We start from the raw sequence: 25,006 nt of genomic DNA on the forward strand, positions 1-25,006 counted from the left end.
TATGATTAATATTGAGTCTCTTTGATGTTCTTATTGCCTGCTTTTTGATTATCTGCAGTAAGTTAACATGAGAATCAAATCCCTTGAACAAGTTTCATGTATGGATTAGCCTGCCAGGTTGCTTGCAAGTGAATTTCGTAAATAATACAGGATTCTTCTCACTACAAAGATGGCCATCTAATCTGATTTAGTCCTCATTAACTCCTATTATATTTTGATAATTGAAGAGGTCTTTTAGACATTCAGATTGCTTTGAACTCATATAATCTCTATCCAGTAAGTGTTGCAGACTTTCCTATGTGATATGTAGGTTGCTATGTTAGTGTCCATGTGTAGCTCTTACAACATGGAGGAAGACAATATGTCTTATAGGCTTTCTTTTGCAAAATTCTATTGTCAAGCAAAGTTTAGTTGCAGTGCTCGCCTTAGGCTTAAAGAAATCTGAGGAGAGGGATGGAGAGATGAATTAGCAGTTAAGGTGCTTGTCTGCAAAGCCTAATGACCAGCGTTTGATTCCTTAATGCCCACATAAAGCCAGATGCACCAAGTGCTACATGCATCTGGAATTTATTTGCAATTGCTGGAGGAGGCCCTGGCATGCCAATTCTCCTATCTCTCACTGCTTGAAGATAAAAAAAATATATATATATGATGAAATTTTAGGAATAAATCCAGAGATAAGCAGTGATAATTATGCTAGATTAAAAGACAGTGTTCATTTTTAATAGATGGATGGTGTTAGAGCTAGGGAGACCAATTATATAAAGTGGCTGAATTACAAATTATAGGTGTGATAGGAATCAACAGAAACAGCCAATCATTCCCTTCTTTACACCTCCCTGACATACATGGCCCTCAGTATTTTTGTATGTTTCAGCTACTTCTAATCTTTTGTTTTATCCTCTTCCTTGACCTGGCCACTAGATAAATTTGGTCCCTGGGAACCTGTGAATTCTCCAAGTCTAAGCCAATTTAGGAAACAGCACCAATGTTTATTCATTCATTCCAGCAAGAAACCCATGACTGTCCGCATTCCTTTGTCCTCATATTCATTCTTCTGATCCTCTAACTTTTACTTGCAAAATATACCTCCAGCCTATTCATCCTTCCACCTGTTTCTACTATCACACTCTTAATCTAGACCCTAGCTTCTTTAGCCCTGGGCCATGACTCCATGTGAGGTTGTGTGAATGGATGTAGGGGTTGTGAAAAATTTAGCCACAGTAAAAGGATTCTGAATATACAGTGACTAAAAGCTAATTAAAAAGCAAACATGTCATGAACTCAAGGCGCTTCCAGTGGCACCTGCCCATGTTGTATTGTGTGAGTTTACTGCAGCCCCGAACACACGATCTGTGTGCTTTGCCCTGCACATGTTGTCATGCTATGGAATACCAGCAGACACTGCCTGACACTCCTTGGTTGTTACCTTCCAAACACTTTCCCTATTTTACAGATATTATTAGTGTTTAGTCCATGTTGTCATTTACTACTATGACCTACTGGCCTTTTAGCTCCAAGGAGGCGTGGGTCCTATTTCACTTATCCCTGGATACCCATGTGCCATGAGCACTCAGGTATGAGTGTAAGGCTAACTCATACACCTGGGCCAGCTATGGCGAACTGCTATGAGGGAAAAGACAAAAATTGTATTAAAAAAAGTGTAGCAAAACTAATTTCTATGATTTTTTTGTTGGGGCTAATAATTGGATGAGATAATATGTACTAAAGCAACTAAAAAAAAAAATAACCTCAAAATATGTTCTCTTAGTCATTGCTACCCTTGGATGTTTACAATCCACAAGGGAAGTGTGTTTCCACATTCCCTCTTCCTTGTCACATTCCTTCGTCTTGTGTCTTAATTATTCCAGAATGTGACCAAAAAAAGTAACAGCCATGGTAGTTTGAATGTTAGATTCTCTCCCCCACAATAAGCTCATGGGTTTGAACACTGGATCCCTAGCAAAGTGGTGCTGTTGTAGGAAAGCTGTGGAACCCTTTAGGAGGTAGAGCCTTGGGGAGGCAGGCCTGTGTGTGAGGAGGGGAGCAGGCCTTGCAGTTAGTCTGGTCTCGCTTAGTGCTCTCTCTCCCTCTCACTGCCTCCCATGGCTCTTTCCCTTACTCTTGTGAGATGTGATGCAGGCTTCCCACTCCAGCCTGCCACCGTGAAGCATCTGCCTCCCCTCTACCTGAAGCCGACAACAAGCTTCCTTACATGGCTTCTGGTCAGGTATTTTGTCCCAGCAACTGGAAAGTAATGGAGCTCAGAAAACTGTGACAGTACTGTTGACAGTGTTGTCTAACTGTCTCTGAACCTTTGTTTCTGTGTCAGTTTATTGACGAATACTGGCTATATGGGGTACAGAGTGACCTCATGATACATGCATAGGTTGTACATGATCCCCTGACATCACAATAATTACCACATCATCACCTCAGATACTCATCATTGCTTTGTTGTGAGAACATTTAACATCCTCAGTTTTAGCTCTTTTGAAATACATTATTATTAACTATACTGACCTTGCTGTGCAATAGATCACCTAGGATTATAAATAAAACTTATTTCCATAAATACACTTTTATGGCAGCAGCCCTACATCACTCTTTAAATCACTTTGTGGGCAAATATATTTGTATTATAAACTCACCAATCACAATTGCTGGTATTTACCTATAGTGGTTGATTCTGAACATAGCAGTATTTTAGTATAAAGAGAAAAAGTATTAACTGTTTATCACTGAAAGGGACATATTTTTTGAAGACAACATGGTCATGATATATAGTGAGTGACTTAAATGTATCATATCACACTTACTTATCTTCTTTTTATGCCTTCCTTTTTTTCCCTGTCCCTTCATTCTTCATCAATAGAAACTCAAGATAGATAATTAAAATGGTAGTGCATAAACCATTAAACTAAAATATTTTATATTTATTTATTTATCCATTTACTTGCAATGAGAGAGAGAGAAGAAGAGAGAGAGAAGAGAGAGGAAGACCTAGAGAATTCAGATCCTCTAGCCACTGCAAACAAACTCCAGAAACATGCGCCACTTTGTGCATATGGCTAATGCGGGTACTGGGGAATCAAACCTGGGTCCTTAGGCTTTACAGGCAAGCGCCTTAACTGCTAATACATCCTCTAGCAGTAAAATATTTTGATAATACTGTAAATCTACATATTAGAGTCTACTGGACTATACCTACATGGAACATATTTAATGTTCAGAATTAGAGTTAGACACCTATGACCTATATAAATGGTATAGATTATTATAAAATGCTGATTGTTTTAGAAACAGGAATTTTTTCCCAAGAATCTTAACCTATAAAAAAAATGAGAGCTTTCTTTTTATTTACTGCTCTACTGTGGAAGAAAACAAGGTTCTCCTGCATGCTAGGCAAGTGATCTGTCACCGAGCTACATTCTCAGGAGCTCCCTTTCATGTTTAACTCAAACACAAGCATTCATCTTGGTTAATGCTAAACTTTCACATACGTTGTTCCTTTTCTGTAGTTGTATATGGAGACCAGCTGAGTCAGCATGTGTAGGAAATGAGGGAAGTATATAAACAGACTAGGATCAGAAATGAGTTGAATTCCACTGCCAAACTCAAAAGCGGTTTCTGCCTCAAAGGTTACCTTTCTATAAAGACCACAAAACTTGCTCCAGTTTCTTTAATGTAGAGAATGAGCTAAAGCAGAAAGGAATGTCTCTGAATGAACTAACACAGACTTTTTTAAGCTATAGAATTATTGTCAAATGGGCCCAGTTGCCTGCTGCTACTGTTGTAGTGAATTTGTTTAGTCTTTTTCTAGGTGAGTTTGAATACTGAAATGGCTAATGAATGACAGAGAATGAGATAGAGACAGATAGAAACAAAGAAGCACACAGAGACAGAAAGAATATGAATGAATGAATATCCATTTAGTGCATGCACTAAAGGAAGGCTCGTACATATGTCTTCATGCTGGTAGTCATTGACCTGAGTTCTACTCTAATTTTGAACATGAACTCCCCAGGAATCTAACCTCTTTGTGCTGTCATTTTCTGACCTGTCAAGTAAGGATAATAGCCACATCTGTTCTACCTCCTGCACAGGTTTGGGTAATAATAGAATGAAATGTAAGATGTGGAACTGTTTTGAAAGCATGAAATAGTCTTCACAGATAAAGGTCATATTACTCAGGCATAACATTCTTTTGCAGAACTTGAGAGAAGTGAACAGAATATTTGCCTTTGGATTTTATAATTAAGATAATTTATTGAAATCGGACCATATAATTTAGTAGTTGGGGATGAAAAATAGAAGAGTTTAGGATAGACATGGTCTCAGAAGTCATATATATTAATCTTTAAAACTTTGCCCATCACTTCCTGGCCGTGTGTCGTTGAACAGTTGATATACCACTTTCAGTTCCACTGTAGGGAACATAAAGAACATAGTGACATGTCAGTGAGGTAAAGCTTTTCCTACTGTAGAACATACATATTAATAGTGGTAATACCACTATGATGAAGATTGATGATGTCAGTTTGGCTTCTTTTCCAATTTGTTGAACAAGCCAGGAAGCCATAGAACTTTGACAGCTAAGATTAAGAATTATACTTCTGGTTCTGGGCAGATGGTTCAGTGGTTAAGGCATTGCCTGCAACACCTAACAACCTGGGGGTTGATTCCCCAGTATCCACGTAAAGCCATATGAAAAAAATGGTGTGTGCATCTGGAGTCTGTTTGTAGTCACTAGAGGCCCTATAGCACCCATACTCTCTCTCTGTCTGTATCTCCCTGCTTACAAACAAAAAATTAAAGTACTAAAATTTTTAGAAAGATAATTTTATTCTTTTTAAAGCCTTCTCAATGTATGTGGCATCTCCCTTCAGGAAGACTCAGTGTGCCTAATGTATTAAACCCACTGCCAAATAATATTTGGAGTAAAAAGGTCAGAGTAGATGTTCTGTTTCCTCAGACAGGCAAAAATAATAGAACATGTCTCAATCTGGCTTCTTTTCTGAGTAATCTAGTCTTTTGTTGTTGTTGTTGTTATTTGTTTTTCGAGGTATGGTATCACTCTAGCCCAGGCTGACCTGGAATTCGCTATGGAGTCTCAGGGTGGCCTTGAACTCATGGCAATCCTCCTACCTCTTCCTCCCGAGTGCTGGGATTAAAGGTGTGCGCCACCATGCACAGCCTGGTCATCATTTTTAGCCAAAGAAAAGTCTACACATAGGGGCATGAGGCCTGCTAGCAGAGGGTCATCTGATTTTCAATTTGTTGATTCCAAACTCATTAAAAGGTATTTAAAAGAGAGTAAGTTTGAGAATTATCAAAATTCATTGAATTATCAGTTATCAAGTCAAGTGATGGAGTTATCAACATGACCATGTATACATATGGTGATTGTGTGAGCTATGTTGTTTTAATGGACATCTTGGCACCCAATAAGGTCTTGAGGTAGCCCAGGGTGGTGACTAGCTTAATGAATATTCATAGTGGGTGTTCACCTTATTGGGAACAAGTGAGATCTAAGAGGCTTCAGTAATTTATGCTTTGAAAGGTTAAAAAAATGGGGCTGTAGGGATTGCTCAGTAGGTAAACATGCTTGCTTACAAAGCCCAATAGCCTGAATGTGATTCCAAAGAACCCACACAAAGCCAGGTACACCAAGTGGCTCATCTGTCTGAAGTATTTTGTAGTGTCAGGAGGCCCTGATGCACCCATACTCACTCTGTTTCTCTGTCTTTCTCTCTCTCAAACAAGTGAATAAAATATATTTTTTTAAAATGCTACATACTGTTAAATTGCAACTAGGCATATAAACATATGCCACATTCTTTCTTTTCAATCATTGTTCAGTTTTGTGGTTTGCATATCTGAACTTCAGCAATGGAGTTCATTCTTAATTGATCAAGATATGGTGTACTTTTATTCTGGAATGTGGTGAATAGGATCTTATTCGTTCTTACATACAGTACTTCACAGGACTTCTGTGAAACCTCAGTTCTGCTTCTGTTATATAAGAGGGAGCTTCCGAGCAAGCATTTGAACTGAGTGCTTTTGGAGACTTCCCTGAGTACTTTGAATTATCTGTCGCCTGTGTCAAGTTCTGGAGGGCAGAATGACTTGTATAGTTGAATGGAAGAATTTTAATACCAAGTCTGGAAGTAGATAAGCACCTACAAGGGACAGTAATTTTCCTTTAATGAATATCAGCTTACATTATCTGTCAATAGCCAACTGGTGATTTTGAAATCAATTTATCTTTTGTTCTTAGTCAATGTAACTGAGGGAAAAATATTAATTAAAAGAGAAAATTCTAAATGAAATTTGAGCAGACTCATGCTTTACGACTAACCATCCTCCCATTTAATCAGTTATTTCTACAGTTATTTCCAGAAGTGTTTCACTGTAATTTCATGATTACGGTAATGGAACTAATTTTTAATTTTAATTTTATTTATTTATTTGTACAGGGGGAGAAAGAGAGAGTGGGCATACCAGTGCCTCCAACCACTGCAAACGAACTCTAGATACCTTGTACATATGGCTTACAAGGGTATTAAACTTGGGTCCTTTGGCTTTCCAGGAAAGTGACTTAACTGATAAGCCATCTCTCTAGCATCTTCCTTCTTTCTTTCTTTCTTTCTTTCTTTCTTTCTTTCTTTTTTTCTTTCTTTCTTTCTTTCTTTTTTTGAGGTATGTCTCACTCTAGTCCAGGCTGATCTGGAATTCACTGTGTAGTCTCAAGCTAGACTCCAATTCACGGAAATCCTCTATCCTACCTAAGAACTATGTTGCTGCCATGCATTTTGGCCTAATGATACCCATGCTTTGTCTTAAATACTGATCATAAGCATGAGGCTGCAAACATTGTGTATTTCCCCATGAGTATTCTTCCTGTAAGATTGTGATAGCACTAGAAGACTTGGTAGATATGAAAATACAGACTGAAAATTCTAAAAAAATGTTTTCAGTTTTGAGGAACTACCTGACTTGGCCAATAGTATTGGCTAATTAAACCTTAAACTTTATGTTTGAGAACTAATATCAATCAGCTCACACTTATGCCTCTAGAGTTCATTCAAGAAATTTGCTAGGCAATAGATAAGATTCACTGTTTTTGTATAATCTTAACAGTATGTTTGGATTCACTTACTTTCTTTGTAGATACTTAATCTAATATTTCACAGTAGGAGGATGGAGTTATCATACAATGACTCTTGGTCTTTGAAAGTGCTAGATAGCCCTATGAGGACTATATCTGGATGAAAAACTGAATTATCCATGAGGATGGGACTTCAGAGTTCCCAACTGCAGAAAATATATTGTAAGCCAGAATGATCTGGAAATCACTATTTACTGTTTTCCCAAATATATGAACTCACAGCTGACTATTTCATACTAAAGATATTGAGGTATTTTTTTTATTTAAAATGTTGGCTATAAAAGTTTTTTACTCCATTTTTTAATTGATTTAGTTGAGTTCCATGTTTAGCAACACATTAATGACTGTTACTCTTTGCTTTTTAATTTCCTGGAAGTCCTTTCCAAGCAGAGGAATTAGCTATCATTCCAAAGTTTCTAGGTAAGGCTGCATTTGGTGCAATCACCATTGCCTTTCATATGGTTGAGGAGTTTGTCTTTCCTAAAGATAACTGTAAAGGAAGATGAAGACTTAAAACCTTTGGATATGGCTTTTGAAGTTGTAGTGGAAACCTTACTTTAGCCTGTCATGGGAGAATTACCTGAGAGCCTGTGATTTGGGTTCTAAATAAATTATTTGTGTATAGACAGTAATGCTCAAGCAATTTAATTTAAATACTAATTATTAGCATAGCAATGTTTGTTCTTAGTGTTATTAATTGATAAAATTCATGACAAAAACCTCCACAAACTTACTAATGTTTTAAGTAAACAGGTAGGTGGCCATTAATCTTTTTGTCTGAAATGTTATCATCTGTAAAACTTACCCCTTCCTAGGAGCCTTTGCTGCATTCCTGTGGCCTTTGGAATAGAATTGAACTTCTTAAAAAATCTTTTATTTATTTATTTGCAAAGGGGAAGAAAGATAGAGAAAGACAGAAGGAGAAAGAAAAAAAGAGAGTGAGAAAATAGGTGCACCAGGGCATCTAGCCACTATAGATAAACTCAAGATGTGTGTGCCACTTGATGCATCTGGCTTTACATGGTACTGGGGAATTAAACCCAGGTCATGTGGCTTTCCAGGCAAGAATCTTAACCACTAAGCCATCTTTCCAGCCCCCAAACTGAAATTTTTCTTTGAGATAGTATCTTGCTGTCGCCCAGGCTAACATGGAATTCACTATGTAGTCTCAAGTTGGTCTTGAACTCACAGCAATCCTCTGACCTCTACCCCCAAAATGTGGGGATTAAAGGTATATACCATTCCACCTGGCTGAATATGGGTTGATATTTTGTTGTTGTTGCTCTAAAATTGAACTTAAAAAAATCTTCAAATCCCTACATGATCTGGTCTCTGTGTACTTTGGAGGTTTCATTCTCCCATCTTCATCTCTGGCTCACTGAGTGCTTCTGTCAAACCTCCTTTCTGAGCTTTGGAAGGATTCTACCCATCCCAGGCCATGGATCTCATGCTCTTGGTCCTGGTACTCAGGACACTGTTACCCACAGTCTATGATGGAGGAGACAGTAGCTGAATAGCATTTCCTACAGCCCTCAGGTCAACGAGGACCTTCTGGCCACTCTACCTGAGTCTGCCTTCCTTCTCCACTCTTATTTTAGAGCTTTTAAAAAAAAATATTAATTAGTTTTGTATTCAGCAAATACAGTCAGTTTGGTACCATTATTAGGCTCATACATGACCTACCACCTCCCCTTGGCCCCTCCTTGTTGAGGTAAATGGGTCATACATTGTGGAGTTAGCCTAAACTTATGGTTAGGATAAATGTCTCTGAATATCATGATCCAACATGTGGCTCTGACATTCTTTCTGGCCCCTCTTCTGCAAAATTTCCCTGAGCCATGTTGGATTCATTTTTGGTCTGCTTCAGTGATGAGGTATTGTGGCCTCTGGGTCTCTGGCTCTCTGATTTGTTAGGAGTTGATTTTTCTCTGTGTTGATCTCCTTCCCCTTTGTGCTGGTACCCAGTTCACCAGGAAAACAGCACCCTTGCTTGTTTCACCAATTTTTCTTAGTTTCAACTGGGGCTCTTTTGAGGTATGATGGGGTGGCTTTCTCCTTAGGATCTACATCTATCTGAAAAAGATAAGCAGATTCTCCAATGGAGAGTAGGTTAGCACCAGGACAAATAAGATATTCCTTACTTTTTAAATAGGGAGTTTAATAGGTGTTGGCCCTCTTGTAGCCCACGATTGATGGTAGCTTGATAATGGAGGGTGGGCTTATGTTTGGATATGGTTCTGACTTGTTTCCCAGCTCCAGCTATTGGGTCCTGAACCACTGAGGGGATCAGTTAGCCAAATCAAGAGCAGTTGGTTCCCCACCATGGCTGTGTGCCACTATTGCACTTGTGTGGGCATCACAACAGGTTATTTTCTGCTAAGTGGTTTAGACCATGATTTGCTTGGACAGATATTGGTCATTTTCCCCCAGTCATCCATGTAGCACCTTCTGGCACTAGACGCGCTGACTGTATGAGGACTGACTCTCTTCCATCTTCCAGCCATGCCATTCCATTTTACCTGTTGACCACATAAGGTGTCTTCATCAGTAGGGTCTTACCACTAACCTTTGGTGGATCATCAAGTACTCAGACAGAAACTTTCTTTTAGAAACCTTGTAGGCCTCTCTGATCAAAAGTTCCTTGTGGATGATAGCCCTAATCAGGTACTGGGAGTTACAGGTCAGTGACCACCAAGAAAAGGAAGAAAAAGATAACTAATATACAAGCATTAGAGAGGAGAGAGAGAGAGAGAGAGAGAGAGAGAGAGAGAGAGAGAGAGAGAGAGAGAGAGAGAGAGGGAGGGAGGGAGGGAGGGAGAGAAAAGCTATAGAATATTAAGGTTAGTCTTTATCATGCCCTCTCCAGTGTCTTGTGGTTCAGGTGTTCCCTCTAAGGGCCTGGTGAAGGTTCAGCCATTTGGTCTACCTTTTAGGAAGTAGAATTTTATGGTACCATTGCCGTCTGGGTCTAGATTTGTGTTTCTCACCCCTCTGTCGCCCTCTCCTCCCTCCTCACCCATCCTATTGTCTAGTCCACAAGATGCTTGCTAGGTATGTAAAGCATCTTGGGTAGATTCAGGTTAGGTGCTGTAGATAAGTGAGACTATGTGGTGTTTTTTTTTTGTTTTTTTTTCTATGATTGGGTAAGTTCACTGAGAATGATCTGTTCCAGGTTCAACCATTTTTCCTCAAATTTCATTGTGTCATTTTTTCTTACTGCTGTATAGAATTCCATTGTATAGATATGCCACATCTTAGTTATCCATTCTTCTAGTGATGGACATCTGGGTTGATTCCAGCTCTTCACTATTACAAACTGAGCAGCTACAAACATGGTTGAGCAAATCTCTCTGGCCTGTGGTTTGAAGGTTTTAGGGTAGATTCCCAGTAATGGAATAACTGGGTCTGTTGGTATCTCTATAGTCAGCTTTTTCAGGAGTCTCCATATTGCTTTCCAAAGTTGTTGTACCATCTCACATTCCCACCAACAGTTTTTTTTGTTTTTTGAGTGAGGGTTTCACTCTAGTCCAGGCTGACGTGGAATTCACTATGTAGTCTCAGGCTGGCCTTGAACTCATGGTGATCCTCCTACCTCTGCCTTCCAAGTGCTGTGATTAAAGGTGTGTGCCACCATGCCTGGCTATTTAAAGCCTTTAAAACTATGTTTTTATTTATTCATTTTCAAGGAGAGAGAGAGAGAGAGAGAGAGAGAGAGAGGGAAAGATAAAGAGAGCGAGAAGGAGAGAGAGAGAGAGACAGAGAGAATAGTCGCAACAGGGCCACTTTCTGTTGCAAACAAATTCCTGACATGTGCCACTTTGTGCATCTGTCTTCACGTGGGTACTGGGGAATTGAACTCCAGTCATTAGGCTTTGCAGGCAAGTGCCTTAATCTGATATGCCATCATGGCCAGTCCCATGCCTTCTTTGCTCCTTGAAATAGCATGACTGCCTCCTAGATATTGCCAGTCTGCTACATGGTGCCCACAGTGCAGCGTGACCTTTAGATCAAGAAAACTAAAGAACACATGTTTATTAATAGTAGATAATGCTGAATTCCTTGGCTGAGAAGTTGGTGTACATTTTCTTATACCTATCTAGAAATGCTAAGTTTTGCCTTAGATCATGTTGGAGGATAATTTTTCTCAATTTTTGGTTGTGTCATTCAGGAATGATTTTTTGCATTAAATAAATGGGTAAGTAGGTTTTCTAATTCACTTTGTTAAAACTGAAGGTTTAGTGTAACTATTGCTAATCCTAGAATTTAATTTTCTAGGGATATTATAGCACAAGATGAATATTTTAAGAATGAGAAAGATTATCTTTGTTTAGGCATTCATAAGTCACATTAATTCCTCGGGTATCCTGAAATAAACATGAACTATCATGTAAGATCTGTTCATGAAATTTGTGGAAACTTTGCAAGCAGGTTACTTTTTCTTAATTTAAAATTGGTCATGATTTGAGAGAACTTATACCATAGAATTTAACAAGGCTGAACCCCAGGGCTCCCAACAACCAGGGAAAGCCGGCATATCACCTCAACATTCTATATGCTTCAGAAGCTCACTGAAGAATGACCATAAAGCCAAGGGGACTAGCTCAAAAGAACCAAGTTCACATAGTGTCCCGCCTATTGGGATGTAAAAGTCATGCATGTGGCTGAGCGTGGTGTTGCACGCCTTTAATCCTAGCACTAGGGAGGCAGAGGTAGGAGGATCACCATGAGTTCCAGGCCACCCTGAGATTACAGAGTGAATTCCAGGTTGTCCTGAGCTAGAGTGAGAATCTACCTTGAAAAAACAAAAAACAAAAATATAAAACACAACAAAAAGTCACATTTGGGACACGGAAGAGAAAGTTCTTTCTTTTAACTTTTTAAAATTTACAGAGGAAGCTAAGGATTTTTAGATATTAAAAATCTGTGTTTTCTTCTTGTACTTATGCAATCTGGCTGAGGACAAACAAGTCTTCTTTAGCCCCGTGCTGGTAACACAGTTCAAACGACCTTATGTGCAAGTCTGTATCCTGGTGACAGTGAGTATCTCAGACTGTTTCATCAGAGGAACAAAAACAGTCAAAGCAGAGTCAGTTGCAGGCCCTGATTAATTATGGTCTTCAGTGTTGGCGCACGTACAGAGTCATGACAGAAGACCTGAGGGTCCTGGTTGTCATGAGAAAGGACTCACATGACAACTACATGAAGAGACAGGGCTTTGGATATTACTGACAAGGACATCTTTGAATTGCCTCACACAATGGCATAGGTTTCCCTATTGCTGTGATACCTGGGAAATATTATTTATGATGTTTTATTGGCAATGGATATTATTTTGGCAATGCCTACATGAAGAGGTCAATCGTAAATCTTAGATCCTCAGGTATTTACTTATTTATTTTTACAATGGTGGTAGTAAACCAATGACCTCTCATATTAGCCCTCCCACTGAATTTCATCCCAGCACAATCAATTGCTTTAAATTGACTCAGGCTTATATATGAAAGTCTTTGTTTCTTCAGACACCTGAGATTAAATGACTTTATCCAGGATAAAATTTGAGAAATAAGGGCATAAGTAGCACATGTTGTAAGGAATTATAGTAGAGCTAGCTCATTGTTTTACCTTTTCTGATGCTTTCATGACATAGGTTAATAGTACCGTTTATGAGAGGAGGGACATGACTTTCTTCAGTCACTTTTAGATGAAGTTAATTATGTTTTCTTGAAGAGAGCCGTATTTCTAATTTTGGCAAGCTTTTTAGGTTATAGACATTTAATACCATACTATAATATTTCCTGAAGGATAAGATACTATCTTGGCTTAATAGGCTAGGGTTATGGTTTATAAGATCTATTCTTTTAATATTAGAAACTATGCACCCTTTGGATGGACTCACCCACTGACCCAAATAAGATAGATGAAATTTTGTAAAGATAGAAAATATAATTTAACTAAAATGAGTTTCTTGGAGGTTAAAAAAAGTGTCTGATATTTGGAAAAATAATCATAGATCACAACATCTTATGATTTGCTATAAAGGTACCTCTATATTTCTGTGGTCAGGAAGAGGATGGTAGTCAAAGGAGTAAGCTTCTTAAAAATCATCAGTGGGGACCAGCTTTGCATCTTGTTTTGAATACTGAAGAGAAGCAACTTTGGGCCCCAAGACAAAGTTTTGGTACATGTAAATTTAAAAATATATGAGAAATTCAGAAATAATACAGCTAAAGAACTCTACCTCATTAATAGGGCTTTTAAAACAGATGAAATAAGAGATTGTTAATCCTTTTTCATCTATAAACTCTTCCAGAAGTGAAAATTCCTGCCAGTTGCATTTTCAATTTTTTTGTATTTTCTTTAATTTTTATTTTTACACTTTCCTACATGTACATAATGTATTTTTATCTTATCCCACTATAATTACTCTCTGTTATCATACTAAAATCTTTTTTATAATAAATCCCCATCCTACTTTCATACCTTTTTTTTTTAGTCAACAGGGTTGAGTTAGAGTTGCTTGCATGATTATGGACACAATTTTATTTACTAGAGAATGGACTATACCGCTGATGGACAAGAATCCCCTCCCTTGGCTGCCAATAGCTACTGAGGGAGGCGTGGAATCTTATGAATACTTCCCATACCCATGGTTAAATATTGATGAAATATTTCCTTGTGCAGGTAATCACAGTTGCTCTCATTTTATGAGTGTATAATGGGTATGAGCTATCCTGAAGATAACATTGTACAGCCCTCCATCCCATCCTTCTTCGCTTGCATTCTTTCTGCCCTCTCTTGTGCAATGTTCCCTGAGCCATGGAGACAATGGCATAGATATCCTGTTTAGGGCTAGGCACACAGTAGTCAGTAATTCTTAGCCATTTTGCTAGTCATATGTGGTGGTTTGAATATGATATGTAGATGTATGTCCGCATAAACTTGGGTGCCTTATTAAAATAGAGGTCACAACTCCGACCCCTAGCAAGCAGATTTCTGTTATGGGAAGGAGGGGATGTGTCACTGGGGACAGATTTGATTCCAGCCCAAAGGTGTGGAGAGAACAGCTTGAGCTCTCGTGGTTCTTTTTTTTTGCTTCTGATTGCTTGTGGTAATGCTGGCTGTTGATGTTTGCTATCTGCTTGGATCTGTAAAAGGAAGCCAGCTTCTTTTGCCTTTGGTGGAACCTGCCCTAGACACTTAAAATAAATCCCTTCCTTCCATAACTGTGTCTGGTGAGATGTTCATTCAAAGTCTGCATTAACCTCGCCATTGTAGTAAGAAACTTCTGTGACGAAAGCTTCAAGCAGAACTAATCTATGAGAACAAACATAAATATTTAGAAGACAGTTTGACAAGCTGTCCAGTTAGCATAACCACATAGTAGGTTCTCCTCTAGATCGTTAGGCATCTTTATCCACAGGCTTTTGTCTAGGTTTATGGTAATAGGCATGAATTTCCTTCTGCAAAGCAGGCCTCAGATCAAATCAGAAAGCAGTTGGTTACTCCTATAGCATTCATGCCACTATGGCACCAGTGGGCACGTCATTTCTGGCAAGTTGGAGAGGACTGTTGATGACTTATTCTCCCCCAACAGCTTTCATAGCACATTCGAGCACCAAGAAAACTAGCCAGCCAGGAGGAAGCTTCTAGCTGAGTTCCAGCTTTGTTTCCCTAAGTCCTGCAACCAACGCTTGTAGCTTCTTAGACATTTCGAATTACTATCTAGTTTTGGTGGGCAATGGAATCAGCAGTGGCAATATTGTTTGAAGTGCTGTAGCCTCGCTGACCAGTAACTCACTGGAAAGTATCTCATTCCTAGCACTGGGATTTTGATTACTAACCTGTGGTTTCAAGCTTCACTTACCAAAACCCAGGGACCTTGCTTTCAAGAATTGTAAGCATGTGATCTATATGGAAGATAACCTACTGAAGAGTAGTAGCCAGTATGTCCATAATAGTTGGCCATTATTAATTTAATGGACAGTAGATTATATTTAATTTTTATCAGTATTTCTCATGACTTACTTTTAAAATGAAAGTTTTTGAAAAACTAAAAAGCATGTACATCCTAAACTTTATCAATATGGAAAACTTTATAGATAGGGAAAAATAGAAAGAAACAATATGATTCTGTTTCCAAAGGCAAGAAAAGTCAAAACTTTGTTTAATCCTTTTGATATTACGTGAAGTCATGGTTAGATAATATACTACAGTCCTTGTATATTACTGCTGTTGCAATCAATGCTACTACCAAATTTATCATCCAGCATTAACTTAGAGTAATTTCATTCTGTCACTAGTCTTCACATATGAATCTGTTATGTTTTTTCAAATAGCATTTTACAAATACTGACACAGAAATTTAGAAAAGTAAGGAAGTTTTATAAGTGACAGTACTAAGTGGGTAGAGGTTACTCAAATCTATATTTTAAATATTATATATATATATATATATATATATATATATATATATATATGTAATATACTTTAAAACAATTCTATATCCTACAGTGATTATATTATATAATATTATAATATATATATTATATATAATTATTGTGATTAAGTGATTATATAATATAATATTATAATTTTCCTATACCTATGCATAAACTTTTTGTCATAATTTTATTATAGTGTAACAGTCCACTGTAGTTTTCTTTTGCACAATAACTTATTTTCAATTATTTTTCACCTTATGTGTGTCTTTTTATTAATTAAACCCAAGGTGTTAAGAATCAGTATATGAAGACAGGCCAGTTTAGATTCTGTCTGGATGGAAAATACCCAAAGTAGAGGAGATGTCTAATGTTCACTCTATAGACAGTACTGTAGGGCAAATCCCTAAGAGCCATTTGCTGAGTCTTTGTGAATAAAAGCCAGCTTATATTCATGCTTTCAAATGTTAAATTTTTCCATATAAAATTCCAAATGTTTCACTTCATCTGTGTTTTGCTAAGGACTTGGCTTTCCTCATACCTAGTTTCTCACCTCTCTGGTGTTATTATGACAAAATAATTCTTAGTGTATCTTCCTCATGGATTTATGCATCTTTGTTAAGTGATTTGGAGTTTCTTAGCTCAATGAATAAATTTAGCACTATTCTCTTAAGAGATACTTCCCTGTTGATCATTGAATTCCCAACTACAGAATCTATGCATATATGTTCTCCAAGCATGTGTATTTAATCCCAAACCTAAATCATGTGGGATTTCAAGTATCTTGTTTGACAAAGCTTTATCTATCTGGTTACTTCAGATTAAGGTAGTTCAAGTAATAGTATTCTCTAAAGAAACATGAGATTCAGAAGAAAAACAATGTCAGATTTCTGCCAGTTGTTTCAACCAGCTAATTAGAAATCCATTTCTTACAAAATTTTTCTAGAAAATTTCTTGAGCTCCTGTAGTATATGATTGGCATTGTAGTAGAAGTTGGATGTACTCATGAGAGCAAATTAAAATGATCTCTGCTTATTCAGAATATAAAATCTTGCAGAAGAAGCATATGAAAGTAAGTAACCAAATTGTGTTTTTTCTATAATTATGTTTGATAAAATACAGTATAAAAATACACAATATTTTTATAATAACTTGAGAGTAAAAATATTTTCTTGCATGTGAATTTTATCTACATTTTAAAATATATTTTTAAAATTTATTTTATTTATCTTAGAGAGAGAGATACAGAAATAGGCAGGCAGAGATAAAGAGAATGGATGTGCCAGGGCCTCCAGCCACTGCAAACAGACTCCAGATGTATGTACCCCCTGTGTATCTAGCTTACATGGGTCCTGGGGAGTTGAACCTGGGTCCTTTGACTTTGTAGGCCAGCACCTTAACCACTAAGCCATTTCTCCAGCCCTTATCTGCATTTTAGTATTTTATTTACTTATTTGCAAGGAGAGAGAGCAAGTGAGCATGAGTGGGCATAGGAGCACCAGGGCCTTAAGCCACTGCAAACTAATTTGTGCATCTTTTTTACATGGATACTGGGAAATTGAACTTGGGTCATTAGGCTTTGTAGGCAAGAGCCTTAACTGCTGAACCACCTCTCCAGTGCTTATCTATGTTTTTAAATAAAATAATAAGCTTCAACTTAAAATGTTTCTCTGCTGATGTCTTCCCTCACAATCTTGTGGATCAAATAATTCTAAAATAAAATGAAGTTGTATGATTGTTAGCCACTTATCCATTAAATGGTAGGGACCTTACAGGAGAATTTTTCTGTTCTATTTCTGTTGCTGTGGGCCTATTTTGTTCTCATGTCTTTCAGAAAGTTACTGGATTCCTAACAAGAAATTTCATTTGTTGTGTGCCAGAGCATTTCACGGCTCTGTTAAACATCAGAAACTATGAAAGAGCTTGTCAGACATGTCCATAACCCTTCCCTCTCTTGCCTTAGGTCCAAGGATCTTATAAAGGAGGCCATTCTTGACAATGACTTCATGAAGAACTTGGAGCTGTCACAGATCCAGGAGATTGTGGATTGTATGTACCCGGTGGAATATGGCAAAGACAGTTGCATCATCAAAGAGGGAGATGTGGGCTCACTGGTGTATGTCATGGAAGGTATGGTTCCTAACCCTGTGCCTCTGCCTTTCAAATGTCTCCTTTCTATCACATCCTCAATGTTTTTACATGGCACATTTCCAATTTTCCTTCTGTCATTGAGAAACAATTTCAAAAGAGCTAAAACACAACCTAGACACGATGGTTGATTAATTATATGAAGTTTTCGTGATTAGAATATTAATATCCTAACCCAGTCATTTTTCAGACATGGGTAACAATAGTGATGTGATGAAAAAAAAATGTTTATTACACTGGCTAATAGAATTCAAACGCTGAGCATGTTTTAGTTCCTGTGCTAATGGAAGCTCAAGAAATTGGAAATGTTTTAGGTCAGACAACCAGTGCCTTTGTCTTTACTCATAACTTTTAATACCTGACTAGCATTATGTTACAATGCTTCCATAAAAAGACACTGTTTTCTTTCAATGACTTACCTGTGTATGACAGAGGCCAGGCCATAAGGTTGAATGGCATCTTAGCTGCCAAATTATAAGAGTGAAAGCTTGTTTCATAAATCTGGGACATTGAAGTTTCTTTACAAAAACAACTTAGACATACATTATGCAGATATATGTTATGCCTAGGTGAATTTTAATAATGGTTATTTCTAACTTGCAAATCTATTGGCATGCTTCCCCTTTATGAGAAACAAAGCAGCTTGAGGTAATAACTGAGCCATCTCAGAAGACTGTGTCTTCAGAAGTGCCTGTGCTATATTTGGTACAAAAAAAAAACCACAGTTGGTTTTTTAGTTATGTTTAATGTTCTATTCAAAGCTCATGTCAAATTAGTAGTTCATTAGGTGATAAAGGACAAATCACCAAATAAATTTAAAAAAAAAAAGAAAAAAGGAAGAACAAAAAAACACAAACCAAAACCCACAACAAAACAAAGCAAAACAAAAAAGCAAAAGGAAAGAAAGAAAAGAAAACAACAAAAAAGTATAATCCCTCAGAGGAGATACAGTGCTGTTTGGAGACATTATTCACTGTCAAAATTAGAAGTATATTCAGAGGGCTACCAGGTTGCAGTAAGGCCAGGGTTGGTGCTAAATCAGGTACTTGCCCAACACAAATTATTTCCTGATCCGCAATATTACTAGTGTCAGCGTTGATAATGTCCACTTTCTCTCTGCTTTACACAATTGTTAGAAATTACATGGGACAATAATTAATATTTAGTGTACCATTTAATACAATACAAAGCAATGATGTCTTATTGCTTCTGTGAAATACCTGATACAATGCAAGAAAAGTTAAATATGTGTTTTTCATTCATCTTTTAATTTTTCTTTGTGTATTTTGGATAAATATTATGTATTGAGATTTAGAATAATAACTTTATTCATTTTTTCCCATATAGTTTTCATCTTTTGACTCAAATTTATAAAGCTTTTCCCCAGGCCAAAAGGGCATTTCAGCTAGGATTTCTTCTGGTAAAAGTAAAACATAAATAAATAAATATACAAAAATATAAATAATGTACACTTGACAGAGAATTGTAAGGAAAGGACAAACTTGTAGGACCTGTTAAATGTAGATAGTAACAGGAAAGTCAAGAAAAATTGAAAGAAATATGTAGAGGCAAGTGTAACTCCTGGAGTAGATTCAACAATTTAGGAATTGTTGCAATTAGATACGATGCTTAATGTATCAACGGCTTCATATGGCTTGATTTTTCAGATCTGTTGATGGTTTTCTATTTAAGGCATAGCTATTGTATAAAGCTAGTTGTACCTGAATTGTTTTCAAATGGTGGTGGTGCACGCCTTTAATCCCAGCACTCGGGAGGCAGAGATAGGAAGATCGCCATGAGTCCGAGGCCACCCTGAGACTACACAGTGAATTCCAGGTCAGCCTAAGCTAGAGTGAGACCCTACCTTGAAAAAACAAACAAACAAACAAACAAAAATACAGTTTAATAAATTAACCTTATAAATTAAAAAAAAAGCACTGCAGGTGTAATCTCATCCTTTTCAAGAACTGACTGTAACTTTGATAACTGTATTGTTTATTGACTATTTGGAACAGCACAAAGCATTATTTTCCTAAACACTTTCCTGATATAGAATTTATTTAATTTTCAAAGCAATCATGGTAAGTAAAGTACAACATTTATCATCTGCTGTGAGAGAATAGGAGACTGAGACTCAATGAGGTTATATAATTTGCCTATGTCTCCCCAGTGGGTCATGTAGAGTTAGGATTTATACCCAGGCAGGCTGGATTCAGGCTATAAACTTAACTATGAGGGAATGTCATGGCTTTCCAGAGAAAGAGCACAAGCGTACATGTTGTGTGTATGTGTGTGTGTGTGTGTGTGTGTGTGTGTGTGTGTGTAGAAAGAGTTTTCTTTCAGAATGGAATCACATAATTATGGAGCATATCCAAAATTCTAAAGGTGAGGCCAGGAGGTGAGGGAATCATGGAAAAGTTGATATAACAGCTGAGTACAAAGGCTGTCCACAGCAGAGTCCTCACTTCTGAGCTGAGAGGCAGCCTCTTCCTATCTAGGCTGCTAGCTTCGTTATTGGAGAATAATCAGCTTAACTGAAAGTCTACTGCTTTAAATATAATTATCATCAAAAAGATACCTTTATAGAAACTTCTGGAATAATGTTGCGACACATATGTGGTACCCTAGGCTAGCCAAGATGACACTTAAATTAAGCACCACAAGTCCCATTGGTCAACTTGGCATCTGTACACACCTTGTTAAACCACACTTGATCTGGCAGCTACTCAATGCAATTGAAAATGCATAAATTATTTCTCAAGAAAAAGATGCAAAGCCCTTGTGTGATTTTCACTTATCTTGTTGATTTCTTGTAACTTAAATACTGTGATGTAAAGTTAACAATACTTAAATCCTGTGATAAGAACCTGTAAGAGACAAAAAAGAAAACAAGTGTCTTTTTTTTTTTAAATTATTTATTTATTTATTTGAGAGCGACAGACACAGAGAGAAAGACAGATAGAGGGAGAGAGAGAATGGGCGCGCCAGGGCTTCCAGCCTCTGCAAATGAACTCCAGATGCGTGTGCCCCCTTGTGCATCTGGCTAACATGGGACCTGGGGAACCGAGCCTCGAACTGGGCTCCTTAGGCTTCACAGGCAAGTGCCTAACCGCTAAGCCATCTCTCCAGCCCAAGTGTCTTTTTTTAATATACAAATGGATATGAATATATTCATAACAAAACACAGAAGAAATAATTAGACTATATTGTTTCTTTTGGTAAAAGTGATTAGACTAATTTATCCCATCATTTCCAGCTAATGTTAGTAAGTTTTATTTACCTTCTTTTACTTGCTAGATTAATAGTGTGTCATCTTAATTGTCCATTAAGTACCTTGTTTTAATTACCTTTTTAAAACAAGATTTTAAAACTGTATCAATATTCAGTGTCACACATTTCAACATGAGGCTGTTGATTGCTTTTAAACTCAACAGAATGACCATAATCTTGTAAACTGATGCCAGTCTTTCCCCAAAGAGTAATTCTAACCAGCTCCATCAAACTATGTTGGATCTTGTGCTATTTATTATTATGTCAAATGATTTAGAGTTACAAACCTTATCATTTAAATTTTTACAAGTATTAATTGAGGAAATGTTTTATTGTGTGATTAGCTTTTTTAATCAGCATATTCAATCTTCTCTAAGTTTAGACAGCAAAGTTCTTTTCATCTGTGAAGATAAATATGTATGAAGAGTCTTGCACAACAGTGGTTGAACTGGCTCTAGCTAAAGGATCTGTCGCAAGTTTGCTTACTACAAGGACATTCAACCAAACAACAAAAGAGTTTACTAAGAAAATCAGCTTAGTTTTCTTAGTTTTTTTTCAATTTCTCTCTAGTGAAATGAACAGTTCTTTATAAAATATTTGTGTAACATGTGTTTTAAGTAATTTTTTAAGCCTGGGTAATGTCTCAAGTGTGTCTTGGACACTGTGTGCTAGAGTTTCTCCTGGTCTTAACAAAGAAGTCATATGGTACACTTCACTAACTAGAATGATAGGGAAGGACTTTGTAGGATAACATGCTTTTTCAAGAAAAACAACCTAGGTTCCTGTTCCTATAGATACTTAAAATCATGTGTTAGAAGTTTCAATTTCTAGGAATTTTTTTGTTTGTTTTTCAAAGTAAGGTATTATTAGCCCAGGCTGACCTGGAATTCACTTTATAGCCCCAGGCTGGCCTCAAACTAATTGGGATTCTTCTACTTCAGCCTTCCAAGTGCTGGGATTAGAGGTGTGTATAACCATACCTGGCCAATTTCCAATTTTGGTAACAGTAGTTAGAAATTAGCTTCCTCAGGCAGTAGTGTAACCTAAATTAAAAAGTTGCTTAAGACTTCTTTATCATTTTAGTTTTCAATATATCAGTGACTTGCCACACATTTGAATGTAGTTTATTTTCTTAAACATATAGACATTGGAGTTATTTGAAACATAGTATCTGTTATTGCTCACTTTCTTCTTTTATTTTGATCATAAAGATAAAATTTATTCTACCTTCATTCAAAATAAAACAAATTCTGTTTAATGATTTAGAAATGGCAAAGTTTCATTCTATGGGAATCTAATTTAATATTCAAGTACTGAAAATCTCCATAATTCTTAAAATGATTGACTTGCTTAGAGATAATAGTTTTGCCCCACTTCATGATCTTTCATCATGGAAGTAATTTCCATTTTATTTTTAATGGAAAGTCTGCTTAGCATTTTTAAAAATATTTTTATTTTTTAATTTACAATCAGAAAGAGATAGGGAGAAGTGAGATAGGCAGAGAATGGGTGAACCAGAGCCTCCTGCCACTACAAATGAACTCCAGACACATGTTAGGCTTTGCAGGTAAGTACCTTAACCACTGAGCAATCTCTCTAGCCCTGTTTAATGTTTTTGACAATTGCTCACATTATGTTCAATATTTTTAATAAAAGTACCATCTCTTAACTATGATATGTGTGTTATTGACGTGGAAATTTAATAGAGAGGAAGACTGATGGCAACACATTAGATGACTTGGACAAAGTCAGTCTATTAGGACATTGAAATGTGAAGCTTAACCATGGAGATCCATACCTAGGTACTCTGCTGTGCCAAGAACAGAATAGAAATACTACAGATAGAAATTTATTATGAATATCCCAATTTGGGGATTCCATAAAATAGGCACAGTATCAATTATAGGATAAAAAATGATTTGATTGTAACAAAAAAAATCTTGCAAAACTGGAGTAGTAATAGTTTAAAATCAAAATGTCCAGCACGTTTCTCATAAGTTCTACTGAAGTTCTGGCTTCTTGGCATGCCTGAAGCAGTGAGCTGCTTACAGAACTCTACAAATTATCTGGGATCCATTTCTCAAATCTTCATAGTTTCTTTTGGCCTTATTGAAGGAACGATTGTGATTTATCTTAATTTTGGTTTACCTTTGTGTAGATATTGTTATATATTAAACTCTTTTGTACCTTGCAGGACATTTTTTTCTTTTGATAGTCAATAGCATTGATTTTATTTCTCACAGTTCTCCCTCCACCACCCCCAAGGGACATTTTTTTATTTTTATTTTTTAAAATATATTTTTTGTTCATTTTTATTTATTTATTTGATAGTGACAGAGAGAGAGAGAGAGAATGGGTGCACCAGGGCCTCCAGCCACTGCAGAGGAACTCCAGGTGCGTGCGCCCCCTTGTGCATCTGGCTAATGTGGGTCCTGGGGAATCGAACCTCGAACCGAACCAGGGTCCTTAGGCTTCACAGGCAAGTGCTTAACTGCTAAGCCATCTCTCCAGCCCCCCATGGGTCATTTTTAATATATTACTTCAATGATTGAATTTTGTGTGTGTGTTTGAATGTGTGTGTGTGTGTGTGTGTGTGTGTGTGTGTGTATGTATGAGAGAGAGAGAGAGAGAGAGAGAGAGAGAGAGAGAGAGAGAGAGAGAGGGAAAGAGAGAGAGAGAGAGGGATTGAGAATGCATTAGTACTCCAGGGCCTCCAGTTACTGCAATAGATCTCAAAACATGTGGGATCTGAAAAGTCAAATATGGGCCCTCAGATTTCATAGGCAAGCCCCTTAACAGCTAAGCCATCTCTCCAGCCCCTAGTATTTTAATTTTTTTATAATACTTTATGTCTTAGCTAAAAGTATCTGATCCTCTTTGTTAGTTGTAAACTTTCCTTGGAGATGGAATCATAACAATTTTAACCCAGTCATTTTTTTTATTACAGACATTCTTAGAAATCCAAAAAAAAACAATTCCTTCAATTTATGACACAAAAGATTATTTCAGTGGGTCTTTTATATGCTAGCACACCAGCTCTCCAGGAGTGACCTCATGTTACATTCTGATGCTTCCATTAGCTGTGAGTTCATTGGTGCAAGGTCTGCATAATATGAGCATGGTCATGGTACTTATTATTCATTGTGGACATGAATCATGCTAACCACCATCCACAGAAAACAAACGGTTCACACTGCCAGTTCTGTTACCCTCCAAAAACTTTATTCTCTTTATGTAATTAAATGATGCAGTGAATACTGACATACAAAGAGGGATTTTACACAAAAATGAGCACTAATCATTGGCCACTCTGTCAGTGAGCATTCAGATATTGCCGGAGAAAATGAGGAAAGTGAATGCATTTCCATATGAAATAGTTCTCTAGTAAATTTAATAGAAGAAACAGACTATTTTATTCTCCAATATCAGGTGTGGTCTTTTGGCCTTAGGTGTTTTGATGTTAGTCTATAAGCTGTTTTAAGAGCACTTGAATATGAATGCATTTAGTTATTATCACAGTTCCTTTAGAGGAATAGACTTCTAATATTTATGCTAGAGACAAAGCATATGTAATACTTATGTAAAAATCAACCAAAACACGGAATGCACTTATAAAAGGTTACAAACAAAGAGAAACCTGAGGTGATAAGTATGCATTTTAATGTGCATTTCAGTTATGAATGTGATGTCAAAGACAGAGAACTGTGATATCTATCCAGCATATAGAGTTTTGTGTTCATTTGGGGTACCAATTCCCAAAGAGACTTTTAAACATACTGGATAATGTTCAGGAAGCACAGCATATTCTTAAAAGAATTGATATTTCCTGTATGGATGGAAGCCTTATGAGGAAAGGATAACTGTTTTCCGATGCTGAAAGCAGTATCATATCAAATGGATTTCATGTGAATCTAGATGAAAGAAATGCTATTATAAGGATGTCTAAACTGAGTCAGATGGAGAATCTATAATCTATTGC

General features: G+C 37.0%; 1 protein-coding gene across 2 annotated transcripts in view; it reads left to right on the forward strand.

The window, feature by feature from the left end:
- Prkg1 (protein kinase cGMP-dependent 1) overlaps positions 1 to 25,006 on the forward strand; it is a 1,244,729-nt gene that overhangs the window by 154,022 nt on the left and 1,065,701 nt on the right. For both annotated transcript variants that reach the window (XM_004653190.2, XM_004653189.2), the window contains exon 2: positions 17,573 to 17,739. In XM_004653190.2, the coding sequence (XP_004653247.1) occupies positions 17,573 to 17,739 (167 nt within the window). The remainder of the gene's footprint in view (positions 1 to 17,572; positions 17,740 to 25,006) is intronic.

Source organism: Jaculus jaculus, chromosome 1, assembly GCF_020740685.1.
Source record: "Jaculus jaculus isolate mJacJac1 chromosome 1, mJacJac1.mat.Y.cur, whole genome shotgun sequence".
NCBI lineage: Eukaryota > Metazoa > Chordata > Mammalia > Rodentia > Dipodidae > Jaculus > Jaculus jaculus.